Source organism: Amborella trichopoda, chromosome 2, assembly GCF_054954075.1.
Source record: "Amborella trichopoda isolate Santa Cruz 75 chromosome 2, AtrichopodaSantaCruz75HAP2 v2.0, whole genome shotgun sequence".
Taxonomy (NCBI): Eukaryota; Viridiplantae; Streptophyta; class Magnoliopsida; order Amborellales; family Amborellaceae; genus Amborella; species Amborella trichopoda.
Genome location: NC_142337.1, coordinates 14,321,048 through 14,338,581, shown reverse-complemented (window position 1 = coordinate 14,338,581; position 17,534 = coordinate 14,321,048). Strand labels below are relative to the sequence as shown.

The 17,534-nt window shown below is 37.5% G+C and overlaps 1 protein-coding gene across 1 annotated transcript; it reads right to left on the bottom strand.

Annotated features, from left to right (window-relative positions):
- Window positions 1-4,328: 4,328 nt before the first annotated feature.
- On the bottom strand, window positions 4,329-17,079 carry LOC18445053 (disease resistance protein RPM1). Its single transcript, XM_088858136.1, is given in 5 exon segments — window positions 4,329-10,394; window positions 10,397-10,865; window positions 10,868-10,981; window positions 10,983-11,316; window positions 11,319-17,079. Coding segments are annotated over 5 exon segments (1,491 nt in total). The 5' UTR covers window positions 11,492-17,079; the 3' UTR covers window positions 4,329-9,993.
- Window positions 17,080-17,534: the final 455 nt, after the last annotated feature.

The window sequence follows — 17,534 nt, the reverse complement described above, 5'->3', positions numbered from 1 at the left end:
TTTGATTGGTTATTTTTGAAATGTTATAGAGAGTGACTGTTATTAATGGTTTAAGTGAAATTCATATTAATGGTTTCAGTGATATGTTGAGTACATGATATTGCTGCTTTCGAATATTTAAAGAGATTTTGAAATAATTTAAGTATGCAAGTGGACTCATCCGGTTCGCCGGTGAGGTATAAGTGGACCTATCCAGGACGCCGGTAGGGATTAAGTGGACTCATCCGGTACGCCGGTGAGGTATAAGTGGACCTGCAGGGATTAAGTGGACCTATCTGAGACGTCGATAGGGATTAAGTGGACCCATCAGGACGCTGATGGGGTATATAGGTGACCTACTTGGGACGCCAGTAGGGTATTTTGTGAAATCCTTTGAATTATGTACTGCCGTTAAAAGTGTTATGTGCATTTCAATTATTCGGATTATACTTAATTATGCATTTATTGAAAGTGAAACTATTGATGCATTTCTGTTAATAGATCTTCTTTTTGAAAATATTGATATCTTTCAACCATGATTATTTTTAGGATTATGATGATCACTTACTGAGTAGCCAAACTCATCAAACTATGGTAAATATTTTTCAGGATAACTGCGGTTTCATTTGTGTCCTCGTCAAGATCAACTTTGGGAAGATATTGTAGTTTTGCTTAAACTTTCTTTTGTTACTTTGTAAGACCTCGCCACTGTAAATTTGTCCTATCAATAGATGTATATATGTTTTGTCTGTCACATCTCAGGAATAACAGTATTGTAAATTCTTGGGGTGTGACAGGTAGCTATTAGACCATGTATTTCACCATCAAATTTACTTAATGTTTGTCAATGTAAAATATCTGCAAAGCTTTGGCAATCTTTAGAGCAATATTTTGAGCATCTCTTTGGTACAAATAAAATACATGCGATGAAAGAAGCAAGAAGAGCCAAAACAAGAAAGACTTGTTGTGGCTATACAATAACCAAATCCCATTGTTTTATCTTAGCAAGTGCAAGAGAGTCAAGCTCAAGCTCAGGACAGTTTTGATATAAGTGATGCTAGTTATGAGGATGACACTGAATTAATTCAAGATGAAAAAGGACTACCAGTTATACCTGAGCAAGAATTGAGAAGATCCACACGCCCTCACAAAGCCACACAAAGGTATTCTTATTCTTTATATTATGTATTGTATACTGATAATGGTGAACCTGAGTCTTTTCAGGAGGTTATTTCTTGCCTTAATGCTGAAAGGTGGCATAACGCAATGGAGGAGGAGATTGATGCTTTGCATAAGAATGATACATGAGAGTTGGTGGAACTTCCACATGGGAAAAAAACATTGAAAAATAAGTGGGTATATGCTATAAAGTGGGAGGCAAATGGTCTTATGCGATATAAGGCCAGACTTGTGGTAAAAGGTTATGGGAAAAAACCAGGTGTTGATTTTAATAAAAAAATTTCTCCTCTTGTTACGCATAGCTCTATTAGAGTTGTTTTATCTTTGGTTACTAACTTGAATTTGGAGCTAGAACAACTTGATATTAAAACTGTATTATTGCATGGTGATCTTGATGAAGAAACCTATATGTGTCAACTTGAATGTTTTGATAACAAAACCAATCTTAACTTGGTTTGCAAGTTGAAAAAAAGATTGTATGGTTTGAAACAAGCATCTAGGCAATAGTATAATAAATTTGAAAGTTTTATGTTGGGTGAAGGTTATTCTAGATGTGATTTTGATCATTGTGTGTACTTCAAGGGTTCAACATATGATTCTTTTACTGTTTTGTTGCTTTATGTTGATGATATGCTTGTTGTTAGCCATGATCTGAGTAAAATCAAGCGTTTAAAGCTTGATATGTCCAAGCATTTTGCCACCAAAGATCATGGACTAGCCAAGAAGACTTTAGGTATACACACCCATAGAGACAGAAAGCAAGGTAAGCATTAGTTAAGTCAATTTGAATATATTTCTAAAGTTCTTGAGCGTTTTCAATATGATTGACTGCAAACATGTTTCTATGCCATTAGCTGCACATTTCAAGTTGTCTAAAAAGGACTCTCCAATGAATGAGGTAGATGGAAGTAAGATGAAGAATGTTCCATATACTTCTGTAATGGGTAGTTTAATATATACAATGGTTTGTACTAGACCTAACATTGCCCATGCAGTAAGAGTTGTTTCCAGATTTGTCTAATCCATGTTGGGAACATTGGCAAGCAGTTAAGTAGATTCTTCAGTATTTGAAAGGGACACGAAATATATGCTTGTGTTTTGAAAATTCATCATTGGAAGTTGTTGGTTATGTAGATGCAAATTATATAGGATGTCGTGATACTAGAAGGTCTACCACTAGATACATTTTCAATGTTGGTGGTGGTGCAGTCAACTTGATGTCAAAGTTGCAAGATATTGTTGTCTTGTCATCAACTGAAATTGAGTATGTAGCATTGACTGAGGCAGCAAGGAAATGATTTGGTTGAGAAGGCTACTGGTCAGTTTGGGACGAAACAGGATAAATATGTTGTGTATTGTGATAGCTAAAGTGTTATTCACCTTGCTACGAATGCAGCTTATCACTCTAAGACAAAACATATAGAGGTTAGATATCATTTTATTCAGTTGGCCCTCGAGCGTAGAGATTTGCAATTGGACATGATTCACACTGAGAAGAACCTTGCTGATATGTTGACAAAGGTTGTCTCAAGTGAAAAGAATACAATGTATAGACGACTTTCGTGGTTGGAGGAGACATAACCTAGAGTGGATGGAGAGTGGTGCATTGGTGAGTATTTAAGAGGCTTTGTGATTTGTCTTCAAGTAGGCGATTGCTACATGTGTGAAAACAAATTACACATGTGGGAGTTTTATTTAACTGTTTTCTCTTTTATTTTGGGCCATTGGATTGCATCTAATCCAATGGTTGTTGTGTTGTAGGAAAATTATTCTTTTAAAGGGATTAAAACTATTTTGTTTAGAGTGAGAAAGAGTGAGAAAAAGATAGAGAGATTAGGCTGCAATTGGGTTTTCTTTTGAGACCTTGGTATGCTCTATTTTAGGGAGATAAAGTGAGCAAAAGGCTTAAACTCCATTTTGGATTTGTTGTGTGCCCTGTTTTAGTGAGAAAAAGTTTTAAAGATAACCATTTTTGGTGTTCTTGGAGTTTTGTTTTTTGGCTCAGTTTAGAATGAGAAATGGCTTCTGGAAATTGATATTTTGAGCTTGATTTCACATTGTAATATTCTCAAATTAGTAAGTAAAGCCTCATGTCATTCTCCCCTGGATGTAGGTCATGATTTGTGACCGAACCACGTTAAATCTTTGTGCTCTGTGGATTGAAAGTTGCTGGATTTTCCATTCCATGTTCTTGCTTTGATATTGTGTAGTTTTCATTGCTTGTTTATATTGATATGAATGCACAATAGCTGTGAATGTTATAAACCCTTGCTGATTTTTCACGAATCGATCCCATCACATTGGAACCTAGATTCTAAGGTAAAAGCTCTATGGAAGAAATTCATAATAGCTTTTTCTGTCTTTCGAGTGTCCTCTGGTTCCACTCCAAGAATTGAGATGCCACTTACATTGTTGGGCCTCCTGTGTGAGTTAGCAAAAACATGAGATCACTTTATTGTTATCTCCTTCCTTAGCTAACTTCAACATCGACCTTTGGAACGAAAATACATCCTCAAGCTTTTAGTTGGGACTCAAGCTCCTTCTGGTGTTTCCTTCTTCTCTTTTGATCTAAATTCAAACCACCATTACGTTGTTCAAGTTGGTTCAAAGCTTCAAGCCTATTGGAAGTATCAGAAATGTTCCTTCCTACGTCCTCAAATTTGATGTTACTCCAATGCTTGAAGCTATGTTTCAAGATCTTGAGTTTTTGGGTAATCTTGTAGCCATCCCATGCTTCTAGAATTATATTGTTCTATACCGATAAAACCCCATTCCTTAAAGATTTCTCACAAAGGCACATTAATTCAAAACAGAAAGGGGCACAACCAAAACGCTGACCGTTTATATCTAAGATTATTGGCACATGCTCTGAGGTTTAGTGGGGTAGGGCCTTAATAGCCGTTTTCGAAAAAGAGTCTCCCACTTATGAGTACCAAAAATCTATCCAACATCGACATTTGGGGATTAACCATAGAATTATTTGTCCATGTGTGCATGGTTCGCAAAATATGAAGATCAACTAATGCTTTGGAGGTGATCAAGTTATCAAATATTATTATTTGTGGGTTATATATTTATGCATAGCTTGATTTATTAGGCCCTTGAATTTGATTAAAATCCCGAGCCCCACATCAAAGGAAGTTAACCTCAGATAGAATGCAAGGCAAATCATTCAAAGAAGCAATCTTTTTCACTGATAGCATTTGGGCAATAAACATTCTTCACACAATAAGATGTTTGTCCAAAACCAAAGAAGATAACAAAAAAAGATCGAAAGGGGATCTCAAAAACGACATTGACCACCAAAGGGTACCATGCAGTTAGTTTCCACCAGACATATAAGAAGAAACTGAAAACCACCAGACATATACGAAGAAATCAACTAGGGTGCGGCTCAAAAAACTCCTAATGATAGACACGTCAAGGGAAATCTTCGATTCTTGAAGGAGTAAAATATGTAACTTATGCTTCTCTTATCAACCACCTCAACACTCTTATTTTTCTCTGATCCCTTAGCCCATTAATTTTCCATGAGCATATCTTCATTTCGACTAGAAATCTTTCCATCCCTAATGGCCCCCGAAGAGCCTGCAGAAAGTAAGTGGGTCAAAGGGGGATCCACTTCAAGACATTGCCCAACTCTCCTCCTCCATGGGGCTAACTGCCATTTGATCTCAGCTTGGCCAATGGCCTCCTCAATCACTTCTATACAACCAGTGAACTCCACTTACTTTGCTCTCTGCATGTCTCCTGCCTTTCGGTTCACCTGCATTTTTCTCTGTGGCTTTGTCTGTCCAGTTCTTAGATTGGGGAGAGAGAGAGATCATCAGCCAACGAGTCTGAGGACTCGGTAATGTAACGAGGATAGGTTGACAAGGCATCTAGCCATTAACAAAGCTCTAGGCAAGTGCTCATCTGTGGCGTCCATGGTGGGGATCTTGATAGTCATGTTGCCCCCAATTAACATCATTTTCCCGTTGAGAAAAGTTTCTTTTTAACGGTCCCCTCTGGTACCTGGTGAAGGCTAGCAAGGTGGTAAGTACTGGGTTGCTTCTCAACATCCAAAAGGGTCAGCCATGGGTGTGGTAGGAAAGGTATGGGCTCTGATTACGGCAGCACCAGAAAGGAAAACCCAAAACAAAGCATGGATTGTCTTTCTCTAGTAACCACTACTTACATATGTATCTCTCTCCTTCCCTTTTGATAAAGACGAACTTTTTTTTCTTGGAAAAGATAAAAGGGACAAAAGGTGTACCTTTCTATAGAACAACATGACCATTTTCTTCTCCTTCCTCTGTTACAAAGTCGCTGCCTTTCAATCATCCATCATCGTCGGTGTACTTTCACCAGATCGAATAATGGAAATGTGCTCAAGTTCCATCACCATTGGATCCTCTAATTGAACGGTCTGGGATTGCACCTCTTAATGATCTTATGCCTTCAATCATAGTCTCCCTTTTGGGAATTTTTTACTGGCCTGCGTAAAAGCTCAACTTCCTTGGTTTTTGGCAATTACTTGCCATTGCTTTTCTTTGGGGTGTTGTCCCTCAACTGGGTCCATCATTTGTTTGCCAGCCAATATCCTTTGCTTCCACTGAAGCAGACGACCCATTAAAAGACTGAATCACAGTGGGGTGGGTATTCTCAATCGTAATAGAAACTCTTAAATATTCCCCTAGGACTTTAAGAATCAAGTGCTCTACTACCTTTCTATGTGGGGGAACCTACACCTTGATTCTAAGAACCCCGAAGGGTAGACCGAAATGAACCAGTCAACATCTAGTAGTTTTCTACATTCTTGAGCTACAAGAAAAAACACCTCCTTCATCCAAGCATGAATTGGAATCCCCTCCACCTGAAGCCAAATAGTAGGCAATTGTAAAAAGGAAGGATTAGAGCGAGAAGACCACCATTCCAGAGGCATCAGAACTACATTGAACCTCCGAAACCGATGCTTGTAGGCCCTCCTAGCTTCATCTTCCTTGTCAAAAATCATGAGAACACTATACGTCGGGGTAGTTCGGCAAGCTAGTGGATAACCCCACGATTTGGCAGCCTTGTCTTGAAGCATACTCAAGTCCTTAATAGGAGGATTGAAAGAGCATACAATTGTAGTTTTCGACATGGCTCAGTACAACTGTCCTCAAGCTCAATAAGTTTGACATTGTCCTGAGTCTGCTGTGTCTTGATTCTTTGGATGTGATCTTCAACCTTACCACCTGTGACAACATCTACAAAGGAGTGTTCTTCAAGGCTCCTAGGCACCCAAGGTGGTCCCTCTGCTTCACAGACACCATTGAACCTCTACTGCTGCCCCCCTCCATGATGCAGAGACTTACCAATGGTACTTTATTTTTCACTCCACTGATTATCCTGGCTTCTTGTGTTCCCCATAATAGTGAGGCCTACCATATCCGAATCCATTTCCATTCCTCCATTCTCTAGCCACCTCCTCTTCTATGACTTCCACCTAGTGATTGGGAAGGCCCAAAACGACCCATCTCTCTCTCTTGGTATTCATCTGTTGGAACATTGAGACCTTAAAGAGGCAGGGGTTAGAAAAGAGAGCTATAGTGTACAGTGTTCTAATTTGTCTCTCTTAATACCTATAATTCCTTATCCCTCTTTACAAATTTCAGAGGTACTTTAGTCACAAGGGAGCACCCAAAGAGCCTTGCAAGTTTACCCTGGGAGAAGACATTTTTGAGCCTCATCGCCTGCACCATTCACTGATTTATTTCTTTAACCAAAAAAAATCCTTTGAAGTGCTTTCTCTGCAGAGTTTTAACCAAAGATTGGTTGATTTTAGCAAGCTTTTCTTGTGGCTATGCATTCATTTTCATTCTCTTTTGGTGGCTAATATAGTGGTGAGAAAGTTCCTTTCTTTCCCCTCTTTATTTACATGTTATCAATAGAGGTTTAGGGGAAAACACTCTTTAACGAAAAATTATAATTTTGGGGCACACTGTTGTAGTTTGGAGAGCCCATTTGGTTGATATTTACATACCTATTGGCTATTGTTAGGTGTATAGCAGAAAATGTATGTCATGTATTTGATGAAATTTCTAAGTGGTTCTAATTAGATTGACCTCTAGCCATATTTTGGCTTGCTCAAATTTTTGTTTAGTAGCATTTCCACATTGATCCTAACACACATAATATTTATAACATAATATCTAAAATTCAAAGTATTTCTTTCTTTATAAAATCATGATATTTAAACTCATTAAGTTCCACATAATGTCACATTTGATTTAGATTTTATATGCATAAAAAAAATCAAAACAATTCTACCGCTCACATGTTTCTAAATTTTAATATTTGTCTGATGAGGCATCTCAACTGCTTCTTACAAAAATTTATAATCAGCTTTGACCTAAGTCATGATTACTTTTTCTTTTTATCTCTTTGTATTATTAAGTGACCCTATTCTTGTTGACCTGTTCAACCCCCATGTGAAATATGCCCTTTATTAACAAATAAAACTGCTTATTTTCTGACACATTTAGGATTAGGATTATGAAAAGAAATAAAGAGAACACCTCAACTGCCAATATGTTACCAGAGATGTAAATTTTATATGAAAATTGGGGGGGTTGGGAACACTTTTGGCTGCCGACTTGGTGCAAACCACAAGAACACCACCCCTAGTTGAGTAACTCATACTCTCAGTCGTTGAATCCTGCTTCATTTTGTGCAAATTAAGAAAACAAGTCATAGACTACACATGAGATACCATGACTCAATGGATTACAATGCGCCTCTTATTTGTAACATGGTACTTCTACTAATGCATAAGTTCCACAAAAAGTTCGTCCCATAGTTAAGAGGACCTCCCAACATAGGTGGCGATCCGGTTTAGGATTCTCATTCCGGCACTTCAGAAAAGAGATCTACAAGGGATTTAGATTTTTAAAATTATGGGATCCCGATCCCCACTATTAAGGATCCTAATTCCTACTGTTTGGGATCTCACACCAAAACTTAAAGACCAAAAGAACAACTAAATTGATTATTGTATTTTTTATAGCAAGCTAGCAACACAACTATATTTTGAATTTAGTAACATTACTTGCTGGCTATAGATAAAGAGATCCCTGCTTTAAGAATTATATATTTCCCGAAACTATATATACTCTTTAGGGTTGGGGAGCAAGATCCCTTAAAGTTTGGGATCTTTGGGATCAAGCTCCCTACCATATGCATTGTAAGGAAGGAACTCCCATTTATAAAAATGTTCTAGGATTTTAGGATTCCCCTCTCCCAATCTCAACAACTATGGTCTGTCAATCTCAAGAATACAAAAAAGATTCATGAGCATATCAACCAACATCATATAACTACAGCTTGCCATTTCTGTTACTGTGAAGCCAAAAAAGTCTACTTGATTTTTTTACTCTAGAAGGCAGAATAACAAGAAGAAATTTTCAAAAACCACTTAAGAGTGAGTACATATCGCCTTATTGTGAAAATGTACATGCAGCAAAGGACAAGGATAGCCCACAAAGAAAGAGATTTCTTTTTTCTTTTTTTCTTTTTTGCCTTCTCTTTCTCATTTGAAACTGTTTCCAGTCTAGAACGTGTAAAGCAAATCGCACTTTTCCAATATAGCCCATGGCATAAAAGCAACAAATGAACAGAGCTTAATGGTATCATCACATGGGAAAAAACAAGAATCAATAAATATCCTGGTTTTGAACAGAATCAAAATGAATAGTACTTATATGTACCAAAGGACCAAACCTATACAGGAATTGAATTTTGTATCCAAATAAGTTTATAGAATCCATGTCTAACAAGAGGGATGTGCTACACTTTGCAACTGTCTTCATCTCTCAGCCGATTCAAAAACACGTCAGGCATTTCCTCAATATCTAAAGCTTGAAGGGATCTCAGGTATTGAAATCCTTTGGGTAAAGCCCTCAACTTCCGGCAATCACTTATGGTTAATTCACGTAGGTATGGCATGGCACCCTCCTCCACTTTCCTCCATGTTTCCACTTCTTTTAAACGAGAGAGAAGGAGAAATTGAAGCTTAGGAAAGCCCATTGCACTGCATTTTCCTATTTGCTTACCTGTGTGTGCACCAGAAAGAGAGAGATGCATGACATTGGGCAAGTTTGAAGGATAACAAATGGATCTTCCTTTAGCCAGGAACCATTCAATCCCAGCACAGTGAGGGACGAAAGAGAAGAATTAATACAACTTGGTAGCTTCTTTAACAGCCCATGAAGACGCAGTTTTTGAAGAGCTGTTTGGGGTGGCGATAATAATGTGCTCATTTCTTGGAGAGTGCAACAATAACCAGGGGTGAATACGTATAAGGAAAGGAGTGAAGCATCCTTTGGATTGATCTGCACAATGCTCTCCCATCTTCACTCTTTTCAATTCTAATTACTAATGTTTGAAATTGGGTCAAGTTGACCAGGTATCCAATGAACTTTGAATCAGCCCATACACCTTTCAATTTCTGGAGGCTCATTAAGTCCCCCATTTTATTGGGAACTTTTAAGCTTGTATGCGATACACTCAAACACCTCAAACTTTGCGTCTTTGAAAACCCACTTGGTAAAGATCCTTCGAGATATGTGATTTGTAGAGTTTGTAGGCTACTTAATTTTTCCAGAGACCTTGGAACCTGCTCCACTGTATTTAATGTGATGTACCTAAGATGAATGAGGTGCCCCACTGCTTCTGGTAGGGATTTGACACTTATGCCATGAAGGTCTAACACCCTCAAAAATCTTGAGCTAGATAACAGGCGATGCATAAATGACCGGGGTACTGAACCATCATAGATATTGAAGGAGGTAGTGTCCTAAGATGAGACATTTTTTAATCTCTACGAAAACCTGAAAGATTGTCCTTGACAGAGACACGCTGAGTATCCATCTCAAACTTTTGCATATGCCCATCATTGAATACCCCAAAATTCTCTCTTTTTGATAAAAAAATGCTAAGTGTGCGCACTACGCCATGCACCCGACATGCTTTGACTTGCCCACTTTTACCAATTTTAGCCACATGAATCAAATTCCGATCAAGCAGCTCTTTAAAGTAGTCCTCTGCTACCTCCTTGTCTGTGATTCCTTCCCTTCTTTCTATAAACCCCTCAGCAATCCATGCCCTAAGAAGTTTCGAACGGGGAATAACGTAATCTTCCGGAAATAAGCAACAATATAAGAAACAGTACTTTAGAAGAGCTGGCAAATCCTTGTAACTTAGTGATAAAACACCCTCACCACTTCAAAATTTGACCAATTGTTCAACTCCCACTTTAGACTACGGCGAACCTTTGCCCATTCAATTTGTGTTTTCATCTTTTTGGATACCATACCCCCGATAGCCACAATCGCGAGCGGTAGACCACCACATTCCTTAACTATGAGACTTGCTTTCTCCTCTAATTCTTGAGGACATGCATTCCCAAATTCCTTCCAGAATGCGTTCTTGCAAAAGAGGGACCATGCATCTTCTTTTGAAAGAAAATTAAGGGTATAAACATGGCATCTTACATGCACCGGTGAAGCTACTTCTCCAATGCGAGTCGTGAATATTAATCGACTCCCATTCCCTGAATTAGGGAAAGAAGTGCAGATCCCTGTCCACACATCTTCACTCCACACATCGTCCAAAACCACGAGAAATCTCTTATCTTGTAAATACCCTTGGAGCTTTTCTCGCAGAGCACTAACATCCATGTCCTCTAGAAATTTTGGTATCTTTCTATCATTAGCACCTGGAAATCCCAGTAGATGCTAGTTAAAATTCTTTTGATTGTGAATGATTGTGACACAGTGACCCAAGCACAACATTCAAAATTCCTTGACATTGTGCCTACCATATATTGTTTCTGCAATAGTAGTCTTCCCTAACCTACCCATGCCAACAATGGAGATTACCTTTAGTTGTGGCTCTCCATCCAGTAACCATCGCTCAACAAATTCTACTTTACCCTTGATTCCAATGATATGCGCTTCCCCGGCCGTAAAGGGAAGGAATTGTGGATACGCCTTTCTTGTATCCATGGCATTTGAGGAACTCGCTTCGTCTTCCCTTCTAATGCCAAGCCTCTCCCTTCTCTCGGCAATCTCACGAGCACGCACTCTAAAATATTGCATCTCAATTGCAGCTTGATGCCGAATTATCAGCTCCTTAATGAGGCAAATAAGTAAGACCAGATTGTATCAGCATAATTTAGGAATGCTTTCATGCTTTGGAGCTCCTCTCTGATCCATCTAACATCACCTTGCACACCCAAACGAAGTGTCACTTCATCCTTGAGCATTTCGCCCAGTTTTCTCAGCAAAAACGTTACAATAGGATCAGCCATCTCTCTATCCGTCTCTCTCAATTATTTGTTGTTTGGCCTGAGAGCTTCTTATGTCCTCCACCTTTCTGCCCCACAGTGGCGGCAATGCTGAATTATATCAGTAAGGAAAATTAGGTAGATAGAAAATTTAATGACCCTTGAAAAACTAGCACTTCACCCAATTTTGTTGCTTGGACCAATCAATTAAGTACACAGCTTCCACTTCACAATTTTCTTTTGATTGTCTATGTTTTCCATTTATATTTTCTATAGGTATGACCAGTTCAACAGGTGCTACCTGCACATATATTTAAGCAACAATTAACCTCTTAAAAGATTACTGCCTACACTTAAGCACCAATTTGGTAGACAGTCATTGACTTTCATTCTTAATGCCTAATAGAATATTAAAAGTCAATGAATGTCGGTGGTGACATCTTTTACAAGTGAAATTGGTTTTTTTTTTTTTTTCATTAATGGAGTTGACTATGAAATTGGGTAGGGATGGCAATGGGCAGGGTGGCCCAACCAGGCCCAGGGCATGAGCCACAAAATGTGGCCCAAAGGCCGGCCATGGGCCAAGTCAAGACAGTCCGGCCCAGCCCAGTTTGGCCCATCCCGGGCCTTATTTCCTTATCCTTTTTCCCTTATTTTTCTTAAATTTTACCCGGCCCAGCCCCATGTGGCGATGTCGCCTAATTTTGGTTGATAAACATTATTAAGTCAGTGAAAATCCGAATATTCCAGGACAATCTGAAAAATTCAACATTCTTGACTAAATATGAACCCTTGGATTATTTAACTGGATCAATTTTCAAACATACCCCTATCTCAACCTAATAATAGCCCCTCTAAAATCCCAGGAAAATGCACTAAAAACACAAGAAAAACACACCAAACATACTAAAAAGTACGCCATAGGAAAAATATCTAAAAATTAGTAGATAAATCACAGAAAATTCATAAAATAGGAAAAACCCTTAGATAAATCCTATAAATTTATAAAAAATTAGGAAAATTCCCCAAAAATATTAGAAAATTCTAAAAATTTGTATTAGACATTAGGAGATCCAAATTCCTTAGAAAATTAGGGAAAAGCATCTCCACACCTTAGGAAAATTTAAAAAAATCCCTACCTATGACCCTTAGCCCCTTTAAAAGCCTTAGGAACCCTAGATCTTGGTAAAAGAACCCTAGATCCAGTAAATTCCATCAAGCAAAAGGCATCTAAAAAGGAGACGGTAGCATGAGAAAAGCAGCCGAATCAGAGCCGAAAACTCTGGGTTATGGGCCCCTAAGGTAAGCAACTCCTCCTTTTCTCTTTTAAATTAGTTAATTTCTTTTATACTTCATGTATTTCTTTATAATTTATTTATCTTAGACTTAGTAAAATTTTAGAAGCATTTAAAGGCTTATACACAGATTCTAAAGCTAGAGCTGCCAGTAGTTTCAAAAGGAGACCAGATCCGTATAGATCTGTGATGTTTTTGAAGCTATAATTTGAGCAACCTCACTATCTCTATTATTCTATAAGTTTAAAGCATAAACAGGAGGAAGAAGATAAGAATCAACTACTTCCAGGTACGTAAGTGACCGCCATGCCACATTGGCCAAATTCCTGTTGAGAATGGCTGAGCTACTAAGTATGTGGAGCATACTACTTAGCCGAGTGAAAATATAGTGATCAAAGGATGCTTTTATGTAGTCTTACCGTTGACAAATAAATTGAGAAAGGCAAGGATATGAAATTCCTTTCTTTATTGGGATGAACATGGTTACAGTGAGTCATTTAGTAGCTACCATACTATAATCAAACGAATTCTACCTCATCTTGGAGATGATATGAAGATGGAAACGGTAAAATACAGCTCGAGTTTGTCAACTTGAAAGAACTCCTCCCTTCCTTGGATGGAATTGGAATAGAACTCGAGGTCTATCAACAAAGGATGATTAGATAGTTGGCAGACGAGACTCTCTTATCTATATCCAGCTACCCCCCTTCAGTTAACACTTAAAACAATCTAGAGGAAGCTCACAACAAAGTTGGGATTGATAAATTGAATCCCACACATATCAAAGGAAACCATAACTTCTCTTTGCAACTAGCACACAGGGAGAATGGTAGGAATACATAGTTACAAACCATCATCCATGTAAGAATGAAACCAGAAGGAAAGCAATTCTTACTTGTTCATTGGGCTTTGAATGCAGTCTAGGACTTCTAGGAGGTGCATATGAAATAAGACTTTCGGAATTTCCTCTTTCTTTGCCTTAGCCTCAAAAAACTTTCCATCAATATATTTATGTATATTAAATAGAGTGAATTCCAGTGACCAGACACGGATGAATCAAAGTAAGTCTTGAACTGGAGCCCCAGAACTCCCATGCCTTTCTTGGTTAGACCAACTTGACTTTCACTCTTTGGCTTGCTCAGTGCTTATGCTCTGGCTGACAAGAACAATTCTCTCTATTTTTTTAGGAGCAAAGCAATCAAAGAATGAACCAAAGCAAATGATTTTTCTAGAATGGCTATTCCTAACAATCACTCCTTGCGATGCTATGGAACCATGACAATTAGGATCTCAAGACACAGCTACACCTATGATACAACAATAATTGACTTACATCACCATATCTTTTTCTTCTTAATTCTTATTTTGGTTTTCGTATCATGGATGTTGATTCTCATTTTATGGCATTTCCACTACCAAAAAAATCCAATCCCGGCAAGGATTGTTCATGGAACTACTATAGATTTTATTCTAACCATATTTCTCAGTATCATCCCGATGTTCATTGCTATACCACCATTTACTGCTTTATGCTCAATGGATGAGGTAGTAGTAGATCCAGCCATTACTATCGAAGCAATTGGACATCATGGTATCAGAGTGCGCCCCTTCACAAGGGTGACAAAAGTGCAAAGAAATATACTAGTGGTTCATGAAGCATCTGGCTTACTGGTAACTTCCCGTTCCAGTCTTTGAAAGACTAAAAAGACTATACCATGACAGAAATGGGGAGTTGAATTGGTTAGACTTATACCCCGAAATTTTCCTAGTATAGGTCACATCACTCGCTCCTAATTCTAGATTTTGGGCAAGAGCAAAATAGGCTCTTTACTATTTTGTTTGTTTTGACATTGCGCTAATGACTGAACTTGTTGGGGCTTTGCTCATTACCTATGGTTCCATTTTTGTTGTTGATGGAGGTACATGTCCCTCTTTGTCGCAATATATGAGAAATGTATGCTCCGCCTGCAATGTCCGATAACGGCAATGAAGTAATAAATATATCGATACCGCAGCAGTGGCACCAAAGTTTGGATCTACTGGGCCGGACCCATAACCTTTCAGATCCCCGTTGGCCACAACCACAGCAGTAGTTGCAGAACAATTAGGAAGGGAGAGGACAACCAGTTCTTCCTGCTCGTGTTTCTTCGTTTAGAAGACATAGGTCTTACGATAGGTAACAACAGGCACAAGCACTTGACTGAAAGGTTTCAATTGCAAATCATAATTTCAAAAAATAAAAAAATTAAAGTAAGTTTGGTAGTAAGGACAATATAACTGCATTCCTGCATTTGAAAATTCACAATAATAAATTTAAAATTCGTCATAATATTATTTAGAAAGTTTATAAATAAAAAAGGAGAAGCTAAAAACATGGTAGGCTTGTTTCCTTATAAAATCTGCAATCTTTATAATTTCCTTATAAAACATTAATAATCTTATAGATGTTTTTAATGATCACAATAACATATGCAAATTGATTCTCTCCAAGGAAATTTTGAAATTTTTCTAATAAAGAGAAAATGAACAATTATAATTCTATAAAAATATAAATAAACACATTTTTATTGTTGAAAATGCAACTTTTTTATTTTTTTGGTAAATAGGGCATGTTTATTTTAAGGCATTGAAAAATTAGAAAGAATATTTATAGTATTTGAGACAACATTGATTGTATGTAATTTTTTAGGGTATAAACAAAAAGAAAAGTATACAAAGAGACCATATACTTTTAGTATAAGGAGGTCATAATTACTTTTGTTCGTAAGATTTTAAATCGTGTGGCTATAATCTACACTCAAAACTCAAAAAAAAAAAAATTATTGAACTTGGTGACAAACCCCAATCAATCAAATTTGACATGGCTAGGAGTGTTTGGGACCTCCATGTAACGATGGTAAATGACATCATAAGATATAATCCCGCAGGAAAAAGGAAAGTTATTCAAGCAACTAAAATACAAAGGAAGAAAAGATCCTCTCCAAATAAATATCTGTTGAAAAATGAGCGCAATTTTTATGAAGTATTTTAAAATTATTAAAATAAAATAAAATTTAGTCACAATTATTTCTAATGATTCTTATTGTAATACTTTTAAGGGGAAGGGAAAATGAGTCTTCAATGAAATTTGGAATTACTTAAAGATCAAAATAGAAAAAAATCACCCAATTCTCAAAAGTAATATCCGTTGAAGTTCCAATAACAGAAATAGAGAAGAAAAATAAATAAATCAACACATTATATACGTGGTTTGGCAATGGTGCCTCCATCCACAGAGGGTAATCAGAATCTCATTTATAGAGATTACTCCGGTTTACCAGAGATTTATAGAATTAACTCTTTCTTTTTAGGAAACAAATCCCATAACAATTGTAATATCACAAAATAAGAAACTAAATATAAGAAACTTAATATCTTATAATATACAAGATAGGAAACTCAATATATGATTTCTATAGTTGTCAACACTCCCCCTCAAGTTGGTGAGTAGATATCAATAGAGCCCAACTTGGACAGTATCTTATGAACCTTTTTCTTTACAATAGCTTTCGTAACATATCTGCAAGTTGGTCTTCACTTCGAACATAAGGAGTACTAATAATGTTTTACTGAATTTTTTCTCTCACAAAGTGACAATCAACTTCTATGTGATTGGTTCTTTAATGAAAACTTGATTGGACGCTATAGGCATAGTTGCTTGATTATCACAGAACATCTCCATTGGATTGACCGTTGGGAGCCCATATCTCAAAGTAGGTATATTAACTACATCAATTCACTTGTAGTTGAAGTCATAGCTCTATATTTGACCTCTGCACTGGATCGAACAATCACATTTTGTTTCTTGCTTCTCCAAGTACTAAGTTTCCTCTGACCAATGTACAATAGCCGGTAGTTGACCTCCTGTCAATTGGACTACCTGCCTAGTTAGTATCAGAATAACCAATAATATTAGTATGACCATTCAGTTTCAACCAAACACGTTTGCCAAGTGACGACTTAAGATATCTGATAATCATATTGACAGACTCCATATGACATGATCTAAAAGCATGTATAAATTGGCTCACAAGACTAACCGCATATATTATATCTGGTCATGTCACAGTCAAATAAATCAATCTGCCCATAAGTCTCTGAAAGCGGCCCATATCTTCAAGAGGTTTTTCATTTGTTGAATTAAGTTTGCAATTAATATCAACAGAAGTGTTAACGGGGTTTGACACCCAGTTTCTCAATTTCTTTCAACAGATCTAATACATATTTCTTTTGAGAAATGAAGTGTCCCTTTTTTTAATGTGCTACTTCAATGCCGAGAATCAAAGAATCAATTGTCACAGCAAAGAATCAATCCCTTTTTTGGACCGATTGTCACAGCAAAGAATCAATCCGACCTAGTTGATTCAATCGCATGGATACCAATCCAGGTTTTAAAAAATTATTGTTCAAAATAAAAAAATCCTTCATTTTGGATCAAAATTATGAAGACTAAAACTGGCCAAAAGAACAGGTGACCAGATCCCTATCTGATCTGATATAGACAATAAACCAGTGTTTAAAAAAACGCCAAGTAGAACCGGACTCGCCCGGTTCGACTCGGGAATCGACAGTAGGCCTTTCAAATCGCTCAAAAAACCGGGAATCGCCCGGTTCTAGATAGAACCAAGCGATTCTGTACAGTGACTCGCCGAGTCACTGTACGGAATCGGCGAGTCCCGTGAAGAACACGGGCTGCACAGTGTTCTTTACGGGATTCTTCAAAATTTGTCATT